The 16,215-nt window shown below is 31.3% G+C and overlaps 2 protein-coding genes across 2 annotated transcripts; one reads left to right on the forward strand and one right to left on the reverse strand.

The window, feature by feature from the left end:
• Positions 1–2,345: 2,345 nt before the first annotated feature.
• Positions 2,346–3,410, reverse strand: LOC125816462 (uncharacterized). The gene has a single exon (XM_049496073.1). The coding sequence runs from the start codon at positions 3,408–3,410 to the stop codon at positions 2,346–2,348; it is 1,065 nt and encodes a 354-aa protein (XP_049352030.1).
• Positions 3,411–10,991: 7,581 nt separating this feature from the next.
• On the forward strand, positions 10,992–14,163 carry LOC125815843 (F-box/kelch-repeat protein At3g61590). Its single transcript, XM_049495400.1, has 2 exons — positions 10,992–11,475; positions 12,716–14,163. Exon 2 carries the CDS (start codon positions 12,738–12,740, stop codon positions 13,953–13,955), a length of 1,218 nt encoding a protein of 405 aa, XP_049351357.1. The 5' UTR covers positions 10,992–11,475; positions 12,716–12,737; the 3' UTR covers positions 13,956–14,163.
• Positions 14,164–16,215: the final 2,052 nt, after the last annotated feature.

Raw genomic sequence — 16,215 nt, forward strand, 5'->3', positions numbered from 1 at the left:
CATATTTATTAGATACCTGAAGGTAATTGCATCTACCACAGGAGAATATGTCTCCTCATAATCAATGCCAGGTCTTTGCGAAAATCCTTGTGCCACAAGTCGTGCTTTATATCTTACGACTTTACCATTTTCATTGCATTTTCGCACAAAAACCCATTTGTACCCCACTGGCTTGACACCTTCAGGTGTTCGGACTATTGGTCCAAAAACTTCACGTTTTTCAAGTGAAGCCAATTCTGTTTGAATTGCTTCCTTCCATTTTGGCCAATCATTTCTCTGTCTACATTCATTGACAGATCTTGGCTCCGAATCCTCATCTTGTTGCATTATTTCAACTGCAACATTATAGGCAAAAATATTATCCACCACAATATTATTTCGATTCCACATTTTTCTTGTCGAGACATAATTTATAGAGATTTCCTCATTCTCATTATTTTCTGGTACATGGACCTCCTTTTTGGTGTCATCATTTATTATGTCTCGGAGCTCTTCATGCGCAATTGCCTCCATATTATGATCATCTTGATCATTTATTCCTTTCCTTTTTCGAGGATTTTTATCCTTGGAACCAATTGGTCTACCACGCTTTAAGCGTGGTCCAGACTCATTTGCCTTAACATTTTGTCCTATCGGGATATCAACTCGAACTTGAGCATTAGCAGCTGGGATATATGATTTAGTAACCCGTGGAAGGTTAGTAAATGCATCCGGCAGTTGATTTGCAATATTCTGCAAATAAATTATCTTTTGAACTTCCAGCTCACATTGATTTGTTCGAGGGTCTAAATGAGACAGTGAAAGTGAATTCCAATCTATCTCATTTCCCAACTGCTTTTGTTCTCCCCCCAATGTTGGGTATACTGATTCATCAAAATGACAATCAGCAAACCTTGCCGTAAATAAATCTCCAGTTCTAGGTTCCAAATATTTTATAATAGAACGAGATTCATACCCAACATATATCCCCAACCTTCTTTGGGGACCCATCTTTGTGCGCTGTGGTGGAGCAATTGGAACATATACCGCACAACCAAATATTCTAAGATGGGAAATGTTTGGCTCCTAACCAAAAACCAATTGTAATGGGGAGATATCATGATAACTGGTTGGCCTTATGCGCACAAGTGCCGCTGCATGCAAAATAGCATGCCCCCAAACAGAAATGGGCAACTTTATTCTCATCAACAATGGTCTAGCTATTAATTGAAGACGTTTAATCAATGACTCTGCTAAACCATTTTGAGTATGAACATGTGCAACAGGATGTTCAATTGTTATTCCCATGGACAAACAATAATCATTAAATGCCTGAGATGTAAACTCACCAGCATTATCAAGATGAATTGTTTTTATTGCATAATCTGGAAATTGTGCTTTTAACCTTATTATTTGAGCCAACAACCTCGCAAAAGCCATATTGCGAGTTGATAATAAGCACACATGAGACCATCTTGTATATGCATCTATCAAGACCATATAATATTTAAATGGTCCACATGCAGGGTGAATAGGTCCACATATATCACCCTGTATCCGTTCTAGAAATGCAGGGGATTCCATCCCAACCTTAGCCACTGATGGTTTGATAACCAACTTTCCTTGTGAACAAGCAGCACAAGAGAATTCCTTTGATTTGAGAACATTTTGGTTCTTCAAAGTATGTCCATGTGAATTTTCAATTATTCTGCGCATCATATTATAACCGGGATGGCCTAATCGGTCATGCCAAATGATAAAATCATTAGAACCAGTAAACCTTTTGTTTACCACGGCATGTGATTCAACTGTACCAATATTTGTATGGTACAACCCAGAAGAAAGTGCAGACAATTTTTCATGCACAATTTTCTTCTCTGCATTTATTGTAGTAATATAAAGGTATTCAACCTTTCCTTCATTCGCAGTCTCAACATGATAGCCATTTTGGCGAATAACCTTGAAACTTAACAAGTTTCTTTGAGACTTACTACAATACAATGCATTATCAATTACCAATAATGTTCCTCCAGGTAGTAATAAGGTTGCTCTTCCAGAACCCTCAATCAATTTTGTACTACCGGATATTGTATTAACATATGCCTTTTTCATTACCAAATGAGAGAAATATTTCTTTTCTCTTAGTATCGTATGAGTTGTGGCACTGTCCAGAAGGCACATATCTCCATTACTCATATTGAATCCAACTGAAGACTGAAAATTTTTATATATCTTCATAAAAATAAAAATACATAATAAGAAGTACGAAATTTAACAAAAAAAATCTTAAGTACATAAACTTTAATGAAGACATTAAAAATACATAAAAAAAAACATTATTCATTTTCCAGTTTAATTATCAATCTTCAGTTGCGATCCCCGAAGAAGTCCTCAGCTTCTAGATGAGTAATATCATCGAGCCCATCAAAAGCATCATCTTTCAATGCTAAATTCGCCTCAACATTCTCATCATATTTTTTAGAAGACCCTGCCTGAGCATCATCTTTGAGAGTCAAATGTGACTCCACTCGGGCATTATAAGAGGAGGCACCACCTTTATTCCCTTTCCTTTTAAAGGAATTTTGATACAGCCTGACAAAATGCTCAGGTGCTCGACATTCATTTTTCCAGTGACCTTTAAGGCCACAACGATGACAGTGATCGCCCTTGCCTTTTGAAGGATTATTTTGAGAACCCATATTGTTCTCCCTTTTGTTATGACCACCACCTCGACGATTATTATATCGTCTTTTGCCTTTGCCACGTCCACGCACATTATCATGGCCCCGATTATTTTGTCTTATTTCAGACTGGCCGTGTGCTTCTACCCCGTGGGCCTCCGGTAATGGAGCACTTCCAGTGGGACGGACTTCATGATTTTTCATTAAAAGGTCATTATGTTGCTCAGCCACCAAAAGGCATGAGATTAATTCAGAGTATTTTTTAAAACCCTTTTCACGGTATTGCTGCTGTAATATCATATTGGAGGCATGAAAAGTAGTTAGTGTCTTTTCCAACATGTCCTCATCCTTTATAACTTCCCCACATAATTTTAATTGGGAAGTGATTCTAAATACAGCAGAGTTATACTCAATTACGGTTTTATGATCTTGAAATCGTAAGTGCATCCACTCATAACGAGCCCTTGGCAATACCGTTGCCTTGAGGTGGTCATACCTCCCTTTCAAACCTATCCACAATTCAAGTGGATCTTTCATTGTTAAGTATTCAACCTTCAGGCTTTCATCAAGATGATGACGAAGGAAAATCATAGCTTTCGCTTTATCCTGACTTGATGCCTTATTTCCTTCGATTATACAATCACCAAGACCCTTAGCGGTAAGGTGAATTTCAGCATCAAGTACCCATGACAAATAGTTCTTTCCAGAAATGTCAAGTGCCACAAATTCAAGCTTTGATAAATTCGACATGATGAAAACTATCATAAAATAGTTGAGTTAATAACATGATTTTGATATCTTTATAATGAAAGATAAATTAATATTTGAAATGATTAAGAATTAGTATAAAATATATCATATGCATGAATATGGGATGTTACAAAAGCATGTAAACTCATAAAGTATGAAACAGTAAATTTAATATATATTCTAATTAATAATTTTACTATATTTATTACTAGTTCAATAGTTATTAACGCCAAAGCTACCGTAAGATTTTAAGTCATATTTAATATAATACTATTATTCTTTATGACACACCAATATTTATCATAAATTTATGACAAGAAATTAAAATACTTACGATTATTCTAACTAGCATGTTATCATATATCCTAGTATTTAATTTAGAGTTATAAGTTACTAGCATATAAACAACATAAAAATATAAACCTGAAACGTATTGATTATTATGCCTAGTAAAGTATCATACAAATACCTAAAGCAAGTTATATATGCAGTAATTAAATCGTTGATCAAAGACTTATGTAAGTCCTATTAGATATGTTATAAACATATAAATGTATACCTGACTCGGAAAGAAAATTGATTAACTTTTTAGGGAAAAAGATAATTCCGAATTAAGTAGGTCTTAATTGGTTAGAGATTCGTGTTGATAACGTGTTGTAAAATGAGAGCAAAATATAATAATACTAAACAAGTAAGGAAGACAAATTGTGATGAGAAGTATAGAGGGGAGAATATTATTTAATACTCTTCAAGTGTGTATTTCCTAAGGATGAAGACTACCTTTTATAGGATGTTTAAATCATCCTTTTACAACATTTGACAATACGTTACTATAATATTTAATTAATATACTAAATGGATACATTACGTTAGGATAGATTAAGAGAAACATCCACACAATTAAGTGAATTTGTAACAGATTATTTTTTATTTTGTTTTTTAAAAAAGTGAATGAATCTTGGTGAGACCCCCCAAATCACAACCACCATAAGGGAAAATAGGTTTTAGCCCTTGGGATATCTTTGGTCTCTGGTCCGATTTGGCACGCGAAGATTTTCTTTTTACGTCTTAATTTATGTGATATATTTAATTTAACATAAAATTACTTTTATGAAAAAAATTAAAAATATTATGTTACTATAAATTATAATTATGAAAAAAATTAATTATTTTAAATATTAGAAAAACAAACCTTTTTTTTTTTGAACGGACTAATATTTTACTCCTTTTATTTTGTTTGGCACACGTTTGTTTTTACTTGAATACTTTTACTTTATTCTTAATGTCAATCCTCAACTTATGACTATGTAGACTATACGCATTTTATGTTTTATTCAAAGAAACAAACAACTTTCTTGATTTATTTCTTCTATCATCCCCCACCATCATGTGATCCACCTGCTTATTCCTAATCATATCTATATCATACCTAGAAATTTTGTACTTTCCTTTGATAAAAGTTTTATAGATGATGTTTTGTGATATTTCTTTTAATTCATCTGTTCATGCATATAAATATTTTATTGTTGAAAACAGAATTTACAGTTGTATATCATAAACACCATGAAACGTGTTGTTGATTGGCGCTAACACTTTTTTAATTTATAATCAGATGTTTTGAAATTGAGTCCTAAAAACATGAGTGAACTTAGCTTATATATAAATAATGTGTTTACGTGAATTCAATAAAAAATGTCTAGATCTTGTATATATGTGTTAAAAAATCAATAGATATTTATAAATATTTAGCTGCGAACTCAGTTATTATCTATTACCTTGAGGTCATCACTATATATATAATATATAAATCCAAAATTTTTAAATCTTGAACTAATTTCTACCTAAAAATGAAATTGTCTTTGGTACGATATACTTTACCTCTTGCACAGGACTTCAAAACATGAATTAGATTAAGTGTTCAGAACCCAAAGCAGGTACTTAGATATCTATGGGATCTTTGTGATCAAACTTATATTGTATGGTGGAGATCACTGTTACCTATTAGGTAAGCTAAGTACAAGACTATAAGAACTTAAGATGATTAATGTTTGGCATATATATAAAGTATATATTATTATGCATGGAATAAAATTTGATGGAATTGACAAGACATTTTTAGTCCTCAATTGGTTGTTCCTACAAGTATGATTGCAACATTCGACTATATACTATAAAAAATAATTATAAAGTCGAATGGCTGATATTTATTAGAGTGGTTAAAAGGTCTATCAGGTTAATAATATTATATATAATTGCTATGTACTAGATCTGTAATCATACATTTAATATTCAACTTGAATTTACAAGTGTCTTAAACACCCAATTGCATGTCTAATGTGTTGTCCAGGAGTTGTTTTAGCACTTAATTAGTCACTTGCTTAGCATAAAAAGACAAATTAATAGAAAATAGTTTAATATAAACTATTGAAAGTGATACATGAGTCATTTGTGACAAAAAAAAAAAATAATGTCTAGGCTGGAAAGAGGTATTAGTCATGTTACAAATTTATAAGTGGGGTGCCCACTAATCACTGCTGCTACTTTCAGTTCTCTCAATTGAGATCATTTGGTCCGAGGGATTAGGTGAGTTATCTCGATTTAAAATTTTATATTAAATTTATTAGTCGAAATCAGAATGATTGAGCGTATATAATTTGAATTAGTTATCTTGTATAACGAATTAACAAGTGAGATAAGTTACATATCTAGATTATAATTCTGATTTTAATTTTGGAATGATTTCAAACCAAACGACCCTTGAATTCTTTAATTAAAAATAATGGTTTTATTATTTCTTTATAGTTGCAAGTTGAATGGGATGCTAATTAGGTTAAAGTTTATTTGAGGTCAATGCCATTTGTATGGACCCAATGGGGAGTGTTAATTTATGCATTGTTTTTGTTGCATATATTAAAGAACATTAATAGAGGGAAGAAAACTTGTTTAATTATTTCAAATAACTTCTTCTGATTAAGAAATATGCTACTTTTTGGTTCAGGATATTCCCATATCAATTATTTTGGCGACTATATATTCTTTGATTTTAATATTATTTATTGTTTTTTTATTTGATTATCATATTATTTGTTGTTGCTATAGTTTTCTTCTCCATTATTTTTTGTATGGCTTCTTTACTGCTGTATTTATTTTACATACTTATTTTAATATGTTTTACTTAACTTAACGGTCTATCAGAAACAACCTCGTTACCTTGTGAAGATAAACGTAAATCTATGAACACACCACTTTAGCTAAACCTCGCGTTGTAATAATTTCTGGCGATTACTGGTTTAATTGGACCTTTGCCTCATATATATCTTTTATAAGAAAAAAAGAAACTATTTTTCCAGCTACCCTTTAAAAAATTAAATGAAAGAGCATAAAAAATATATATTTTTTGTAGAAAAAAAATTTAATATTATTATTTGTACCATGTATCTGACCATATTTTTGGTTTCAATAGAGATTAATAGTGGACCATGGATTCTGATTTCTGCATGATCAATGTTCTATTCCTCTCTTTTGTTTTTTCCCCATGGTGGTTTCCTCACAAATTTTAATATTAGAAAACATTTGAAAATAATAATTAATTAATCACAAAAAGAAGTACTCTTTTATACTTTTAAATTTGTTTGTCTCGCTTTTTTTTAATTCACTGAAAAATAAAGTTATTTTTTTCCTTTTAAAAATACTCTTTAATTCTAATTTCTATATGGCATATTATATGTTTAGGATCGATATTTAAAAATAATTTGGTATATTTTTAATTTGAAATTATAAAATTTTAAAAATCTTCTTTATTTTTTTAAACGCTATAATAAGTAAAACTAGATAAACAAATTAAAAATAAGGAAAATACTACACTAAAATACAAACTTCAAGGAAAAGCAGTGATAAAACGAAATAACTCCAATGATAAGCATCTTTCTTCTTCGCTTTCAACTTTAAAATTATAAATTTAATCGTGAAAACAAAATATATGAAGAACTTCTAGAAAAGAGTTTTAAAAAAAATTGTAGCATTGCGTGGATGCTGCGTGAACATCAGGTTGCTTGAAATTAATTATAACTATATTAAATAAATTTAATCATGTCATATATAGTTTTAACGTTAAATTTAATTGAGAGATGAAAATGTCATCTTGTTAAATGACCTTTCAAGAACAGGCCCACTGACTTTCACTATTTTATTGTAAATATTTTAATTAAAGTTACTATAATTGTTATTATTATGCCTGCAGATCTCACAAGCCAATAAATAGAAAAAGGCAACAGAAAGGAGATTATTGTTAATTAGCAGTAGTTGTTCTCATGTTGTAATTAAATTGTAATATGTCTTCATCAGTGAATTTAAATACTTATTAACAATACTAATAAAAATTAATTAAGTGTTTAACTTGAAAGGATTTTTAAATCGAAAATACTAGGCTGACATGCACCAAGCCTCCCTCTCCCCTATAATGGGGTCAAAATAGGTCATCTTAATTTGCATTTTTAAATTAGCTTAATCACAGTGATAAAATAAAGTAGCATAAATTATAGAGGCTGAAAAAAGGTAATTATAAAATATCAGTAATCCAATAAGAATTATTTTCTTGTAGAACCAATAAAAATGTTTGATATAACTTAGAGTCTTTAATTTTCCATTTGCTACAATAAATATGATAGCGACATAGTAATAATATTATTTTCCGTCTCAATTTCAAACAAATTAGTACCATATAATACATAAGATTACCCTTTTGTAACCGTAAATATGATTGTGTATGGATATATAATTTGAGTTGAATAAGCAAATAGCTTGAGCTCTTCATATATGGTTTTGTCTATTTCTTTACATAGAATTAGAACTTAATTTACTTTTATTTTATTTTATTTTATATTGAACTTTCCTATTATTTTATTCATACTTAAAATATTATTTATTCCTAAGTGTGTGGATGTAAAAAGTCCACATCAACTGGAGATGAATTGAAATTCTTTTTTTTTATATGATTTGAACAATTCTCATCTTTTAAATATCTTTTTAAAGTTGAATTACGTTTTATGTTCATTATAAGTACGTGAACGCCTAAAATTAGCTTTAAATATCTGTTGTAACTTTAGTGGGCATGTTCATTTGAGACATAATTAAGTTTTGGATAATAGACTAATAAGAAAATATGAGGAGAATGTGTGGAAAAATAGGTGGTGCCTCTTACTCTACATATATGCATCTTTTGCCCTTTCGGCAGACGTTTGAATATATGATATAAAATTAGGATTTGAAATTAATATTTAGATTTGTAATTGGGAACTATAATTTAAAATTAATATTTTAATATATGATAGAAAATTATAATTTGATATTGATAGTTGAATATATATGATTTGGAATCATAATTTGAAAATTCAAAAGATGATTCTTTTTTTATAGTATTCAGTACTTCTTAAGTTTTATATTTATAAAAATACAAATTAAAGAATCAAAATTGTATATCCAAATCATACTTTTAACTTCAAATTAATTTAATTTCATAAAAATAATTTAAAAATCATATTTTTATATTAGGTACAAACTACCCTGAGTGAAAAGGGGTCATTCACTGAATCTGTTTTTTTGTTGTTTTTTTTTTCAGATTTTTCCGTACTTATATAGTTGGGGCTCAACAAGTACATAACATCATAATTCACAAACTATTAAGCTATTTCTAATACTCCTAACTTTATTTTTTTCCTTTTCGTTTTCTGTACTATTGTTAAGTGAATTATGGGGAGCTAGCCGAAACTTTATATAAAAAATTACATTATAATCGAAGCTATTTCTACTACTCCATAAATGAACTTTGTAATGCACGAATTTACATTTAATCGACTTTCAATTCAGATATCAAATATATCGAATGAGAAACAAAAAATTGACTAGATTAGTAAATTTTTTGGTACATAATACAACCGGGAAGACGTTCTTTACTGCTAGAACTTTTCTATATAATTGAATACAACCATACAAAAGAATATATTTGAAAAAAAGCAAAATAAATAAGAAAAAAGAAGAAGAAGAGAGAAACGTATCATTAAAAAAGTAAGAATTTTAAGATGTGACAAAAGAGTAAAGGGTCATTAATTAGGTAAAGTAAACCTATTTGGAGGAAATCCCTATGACAAGCCAAAAAAATAAATAACAACACAATTTTCTACAAAAGCAAATCAGAAAAGAAAAAAAGATTGCTTAAATATGTCGGTAAAGTGGGACATATATAGACACTATCCTTGTATGTGTTGGTAAAGTATATTCCATAAATATGTTGTAAATAAAAATGAAACAAGAAAAGAAGCTAATGTATAACTTACTATTAATAATGCAAATAAACAGGAAAAACATTAATAATGGAGATATTTGAAAATTAGGAATATAAAATATATTAACTGTATTTTATATAATGTAGTAATGATTTTCCTAAAAGATCCTCTCTATGAAAAGTATCTTTTTACACTGTTGGATTAATAAAGATATTTATTTTACTTTTAAATTAAAAGATATTTTTTGTTATTTGATTAGTAAGTGGAAAATGTATTTACCAGTAAAATTATGGAGTATCTTTTTCTTCTCTTTAAAGCCTTTGCCCTTTAATATTACTCCTTTTATTGCATATTAATTGAATGTGAGACAATTAATATACATTTATTAAAAAAAATATTTATCAGTGAAATTCTGAAGTTATCTCTTTCTTCTTTTAAAAGTCTTTGCTCTTAAACATTACTCCTTCTATTCCATATTAACTGAATATGCAATAAATAATGTACACTTAATAAGAAAAATATTTAAGGACATAATTTAAACTATATTTTCCACTATTGTTCTTTGTGAAATATAAATGTAACTTTATAGGTAGTGCAATTTACTCCTTCCGTTCACTTTTACTTGTCATTTAATCCTAAAATAAATTTTCATTTTTACTTGTCACTTTTGACATTAAAAAAAATAAAATTCATGTTTAACCTCAACATTAAATACTTATTTTTCAAATTATTTTCCAAGACATCATTTTATAATAATTTAATAAAATACCTATATCATTTAATTATTTTCTAAATGAGTGTGTCAAGTCAAACTCTGACAAGTAAAATTAAACGGAGAGAGTATCTCCTAAAAATATTAAACTTCATTAAAGAAAAGGCAAATAAAAAAAAATGTCAAACATGCATCTTAAACTTTGAACAATTCAATTATTTTAAATATTGAAACCCTCCCTAAAAATTCAGTTAATGTGATATATAGAGAGTAACACAAGGGAAGAAATAAAATAATAGGGAAAAGAACCACAAAAAATGACATGAAAAACAAAGTACGTGGTTGAATGGTAAGCTTCTACTTTTTCATTCTTAATTATAGATTTTAGATTTAGGACAAGTATGAAATCACTTTCAATAGAGAGTTATACTCTTAAAATGAATTTTGCAACATGAATTTGAATTAGTCTGATCTAATTTCGAAATGAATACTCGATGAAAAATACAATTAGAAAAAAAAGAAAATGATATAAAAACTTGATATGATGAGTAAGACAGCATTATATCCTTTTAGAGTGTTTTCTGGATTGTGGCCAAAATCCCAATGTTTTTTTCTTCCCCCATTAAAACCCCCATCAAATTTGCCTTTAAAAACACCACTCCTCTTCCCCCAATATCACCCTCCTCTCCTTCTCTCTATGCCCTATTAAATACCGCCTTTCCCTGTCACTCCAAGTGCTGGTAGCTGTTTTTTTTTTTTTGCTAAAAAACATAAAAGAGGAAGAGGGTCATCAAGAAAAACTCCCTTTCCTCTCTCTATACTCAAAGGGTAGATGTGTTTTACTGGAAAAATCTAATCTTTACCATTTTCTTTGAGATTTGAGGGATAATCTTGAATACCATTTTGTTTTCTTTGCTGTTGGATGTTGTTTGTGTCTGAAAAAAAAGGGTGTTTTTTTTGAAGTGTTCATTGTTGTTTTCCTTACTGTTTAACTGGTAAATCTTGAGGATTCTTAGGAGTCTGGCTAGACTCATTGGTTTGGGAGCTGGTGAAAGGAGGTTTCTTAGCAAAGGTATAGTCTTTGATTTCATTCATTTCAAGAAAAAAATAGTTTCTTCAAAAATTGATTGTTGAGATCTATTTATTTGAGAACTTGTCTGTTTATTGTAGTTTCCATTGCCAAGTTTATGGTTTATTGTGTTCTATGGGTTGTTCTGTACAGTTTGTGGTTTCTTCTGGTTTTCTTTTGCCCCTTGGGACAACATGCGTGTATGGTAACAAAATCAGCTAAGGTTTCATGTAGAAATCTATGAAAGTGGTGCTCCTTTCTTGATTAGCCAATTCTATTGTTGTATGTGTTTTGGGGATATTGTATTTTCTTCACATTTTGTGTCTCTTTTCATTAAATGCGTTTTAACTTTTAGTGGTGAAATACTAGAGGTGGGATTTCCCCTTTTTGCTTGTAGGTACTAGGACAAGATTGTTGATCTGTGTTTTGCTTGTGCTTTTTGTTTATGAAATAATATTCTTCATTATGCATCTGTTTTATTGCCTTTAAACTCCATATGATATGTATATGAGGCATAAAAAGTGCATTTACCTGTGTTAGTTTATATAAGTGTCCTCAATTTTGGAATGAAATGAAGTGTTGAAACTAAAAAGAGAAGATCTTTTGGTTTTATCTGTAAACTTGTGGTGAATATTCTTTCTCTAGTATTTTTTATTGCCAATATTACTTATATAAGTCTTCTGTTACTTGCTTTTGAATGAAATGTTGCTTCTCCATGTCATTGCTTTTGATTGATGTTTCTTCTGTTAAGTGAGCCATGGTTGAAGTACAACATCACTATTGACCTTTCATAAAAACAGCTTCATTGGATTGGATTTATTGATGTTGCTCAATCTGCTTTATTGAGCAGTAGTGTTTTGCATTGTACAACCTTGCCTATAGCCATCTAGGTCTTGTGATATATTTTTTATTTAGCTTTCTCACAAATGCTTTTTTACAAATATGTTCATTTTCATGCTTTTTTTATAAACCCCTCTTTGGGAGCTCCCACCTCTTTGCTCCCTCGATGACTTGAATCCACAACCTTAGGGTTGGAGGTGGATGGTGCTTACCACTTGAGCAACCACCTCTTGTCTTGCTTTAGGTTTTGATGTTAGATGATCTTGTAATTCTCTGATCTGATGTGTTGCTATTTTTGCACTTACTTATAAGAAGGATAGCTGTTGTTTAGTGAATGAGACGAGGTTAATTTTGTTTCATCTACTACATCTCACTCAAGTTTTACTTTTCTTTTTGCCTGTAGGTTTTCATCCCTTTCCATCATCATGGAAGGGGAAACCTCTTGGGTCAGTCATTGCCCTGATTACGTTGTACCAGCCATGGTTGAGTTTGATTCATTTTCAGAGCTTAACGATGAAGAAAATAGAGAAGTTTCCTCAGTTCCTGTGGATTTGATACTCCCTGATGATTTACTGGAACGAATACTGGCCTATCTTCCCATTGCTAGCATTTTTAGGGCAAGTTGTGTGTGTAAAAGATGGTATGAGATAGTGAGTTCAAGAAGGTTCTTATGGAACTTTTCTCAGGTGTTGTCTCAAAAACCGTGGTACTTTATGTTCACAAGCTCAGAGGAGCCAGTTGGTTATGCCTATGATCCTTCCCTTCGAAAATGGTATAGTATTGACCTCCCTTGCATTCAGACATCCAATTGGTTCATTGCTTCTTCATGTGGATTAGTTTGCATCATGGACAATGACAGTAGAAGCGAACTATATGTTTGTAACCCAATAACCAAATGCAGCAAGAACCTTCAGGAGCCTCCTGGTCTCAAGTTTTCTGATTACAGTGCATTGGCTATCTGTGCAAACATGAAAACTTTTTGTTACAGTGTCGCCATAGTTAAATCTAAGCAAGTACCAGGTAACTTCTATCAGTGGGATCTCTCAATCCACATATATGATTCTGGAACAATGAAGTGGTTGACCCCTTTGACTGAGGTTCTAACAGGCTGGAGAGGTGGGGATGAAAGTGTCATCTGTGATGGTGTTTTGTACTTCCTGATCTATGCAACTGGAGGTGGTGGTCTAGAAAGTCGTCACGGTTTGATCACTTACAACCTCTCAAGCAGATCATCCCATTGTTCATTAATAAAGACTTTCATTCCCGTGCCATGTTCTCTAACATGTGGCCGATTAATGAACCTCAAGGAAAAGTTAGTAATGGTGGGAGGGATTGGGAAACCAGATCGTCCTGACATAATTAAGGGGATTGGCATATGGGTACTTAAGGGGACAGAATGGCAAGAAATTTCCCGCATGCCACACAAGTATTTTCAAGGTTTTGGGGAATTCGATGATGTTTTTGCCAGCAGTGGCACTGATGATCTCATATACATTCAGAGTTATGGAGCTCCTGCCCTTCTTGTTTTTGATGTGAACCAGAAACAGTGGAGGTGGTCACAGAAATGTCCGGTGACAAAGAGGTTTCCCCTTCAGCTCTTTACTGGTTTCTGCTTCGAGCCAAGGCTTGAGATGTCTCCCTGAGACACTCCGCACTTCAATTGATGTGATTGGCGCACCTTAGAATCCTATCATCATTTCCTTTCATGTCTTTTGATTTTGTACTCCTTTTGTTGTTCTTTTCTTCCCTCCCTGTCTCCTCTCAATGCAAAGATTTCTGTGTTCTTGAAAGGTTTATACAACATGTACCAGCCAATGAGGCTGCTAATTTATGAAATGAGAATATTGTTAAAAAAAAATTGGGCAGTCTGAGGCACATTCATTTCAGCTTCCAAAGGTTATTATTATCTATGTTTATGTTGCTTCACTCATGTTGAAAAATGTCACTCATCTGACATTTTTGAAGAGTCGGAGCATTAAGCAACATAGGGTTATTGTTACATTTCTGTATCTCTAGTTTCTGTGTTTGCATAAGCTAGAGTTCTCTTTCCTAAGACATGGAGAAGTTGTCTTGGCAAATCACAAAGTCAAAATTGGAAGATGGGCTATCCTAACTTGTGACCTCATACTTTGCTCTTTACCAATATTTTTAGACCAAAATTTCCCTTTCTTTTTCTCTCTTCCCCCAATGAATCCTCCATTTGGCAGAACATGATTGGCTTGTTTATGGACCTTTTTGCCCTCTAGGCTTAGGACCACAGCTAATTACCAAATTGAGTTGATGAACCATGAGAGTTGGCAGCATACCTTCCACATGGTCATGGAATAAGTGAGCTGTTATCAAAAACGATTGGTGTTTCAAGAGTTCACATGTCCAACAATAAAGTTTTTTCATTGGCTAATGACATACTCAATCTATTTTGGTAAAGTCATACTCATGCCCATGCCTTGAGTGTGTTTTGAGTTTTGGTACATCACTTGTTTCTTGTTACTATACCAAGAAAATGAAAGCCCCCTTTACAAGACACTGATGGTTTGGTTGCCAAAGTGATTATGGGCAAGTGACCTAATTGGGAGGTACCAAGTACTCGATATAATAATCAAATCTTGTCTGAACATAACAGTAATAATAAACCAACAAGAGTTGTGGTGGAGTGATAAGTACTTTCAGTGGCGGACCTATGTAGTCACTTATGGGTGCTTAAGCACCCACTACCTTTTGTGTCAACATTCTTATTTAAGTACAAAATTTAGAAATGTATTGAAATATATTAACTGAGCATCCATTATATGTAGCATTTTCCGAGCTAAAAATAGTTGAGCACCCATAATACAAAATTCCTGGATCCGCCACTGAGTACTTTCATCCTTAACTAGAAGTTTCGGATGTAAGTTCTCTTGAATATGAAGTCGCTTCTGTTAGGAAACACTTTACCCTAATGTGAGATTTTTCAGTACGAATCTAAATTTAGTTGGATTTCAATGTGAGTTCCGGACACTAAATGTTAAAAAAAGAAGAAGGTGTAATTGTATAACATTTTTACTAGTTTATGTTACACCTTTTCCATCTAGAGGGTTTCACAATTTGTCACTAGCAATATTTATTCAATAAAACTTTGGCGCTTTTGAATAATTGAATTTTTTTTTATAAAGAATACTCACCCATAATGATAATTGGACATTTAACAACTCTTGATGTGATATTTTTTGCGGCAAATTATATTTTCAAGCATCATTTTAGTTTTATTCTTTCTACAAAGGTAACTCATAAATCAAAATAATATATAATATTTAGCCAAACTTTTCCAGATATTAACTTGATGAGAAGAGTAAATATTCATGTTGTTGCAACTTGCATGCGTTTGGATGGCTATCGAAGTTTGATATGTAAAAACAGATAAACTAGACTAGATTTAAAATTAGTTAGTATATATTTTTGTAACCTTGTGTTAAAACAAAAATTGGAATTTTACAGTTTTGTCTTCTTCACACCAAACAATTACACAAATTCCTAGGGGATATGTCTTATTGTCCGCTGAAGTTTGGATCACAGCCACAGTAAAAAACAAAAACAAGTAAATAATCTAAGATAAAATCAACAATTTGGACAATTACTACTTAACCAAGAGATAAGTTGGCATTTCAGATCTAAAATTTATGTTAGACTAATATCCATATAAAATAATATATGGAGAAGGGTCTAAAATGCCCCTCAAGTATTTGAATTGGTACAAAACTATCCTCCATTCACCTATCGGCCCTAATACCCCTGACGTTCACTTTTCGGCTCAAAATACCCTTGATGTTAATCTTTTGACTCATATTTGCCCTTATTTTTAATAGCTCCCTTAAAGTAAAATTATTAAATATTTATTATTATATTTCTTAATGTGATTGCTACAAA

The sequence above is a fragment of the Solanum verrucosum genome, unplaced genomic scaffold (assembly GCF_900185275.1).
Source record: "Solanum verrucosum unplaced genomic scaffold, falcon-dt-bn FXZP01000261.1, whole genome shotgun sequence".
NCBI classification, from domain to species: Eukaryota; Viridiplantae; Streptophyta; class Magnoliopsida; order Solanales; family Solanaceae; genus Solanum; species Solanum verrucosum.

Excerpts from the sequence above, each read along its gene's own strand:
- LOC125816462 (XM_049496073.1), bottom strand. The coding sequence starts at position 3,410 with ATGTCGAATTTATCAAAGCTTGAATTTGTGGCACTTGACATTTCTGGA.
- LOC125815843 (XM_049495400.1), top strand. The coding sequence starts at position 12,738 with ATGGAAGGGGAAACCTCTTGGGTCAGTCATTGCCCTGATTACGTTGTA.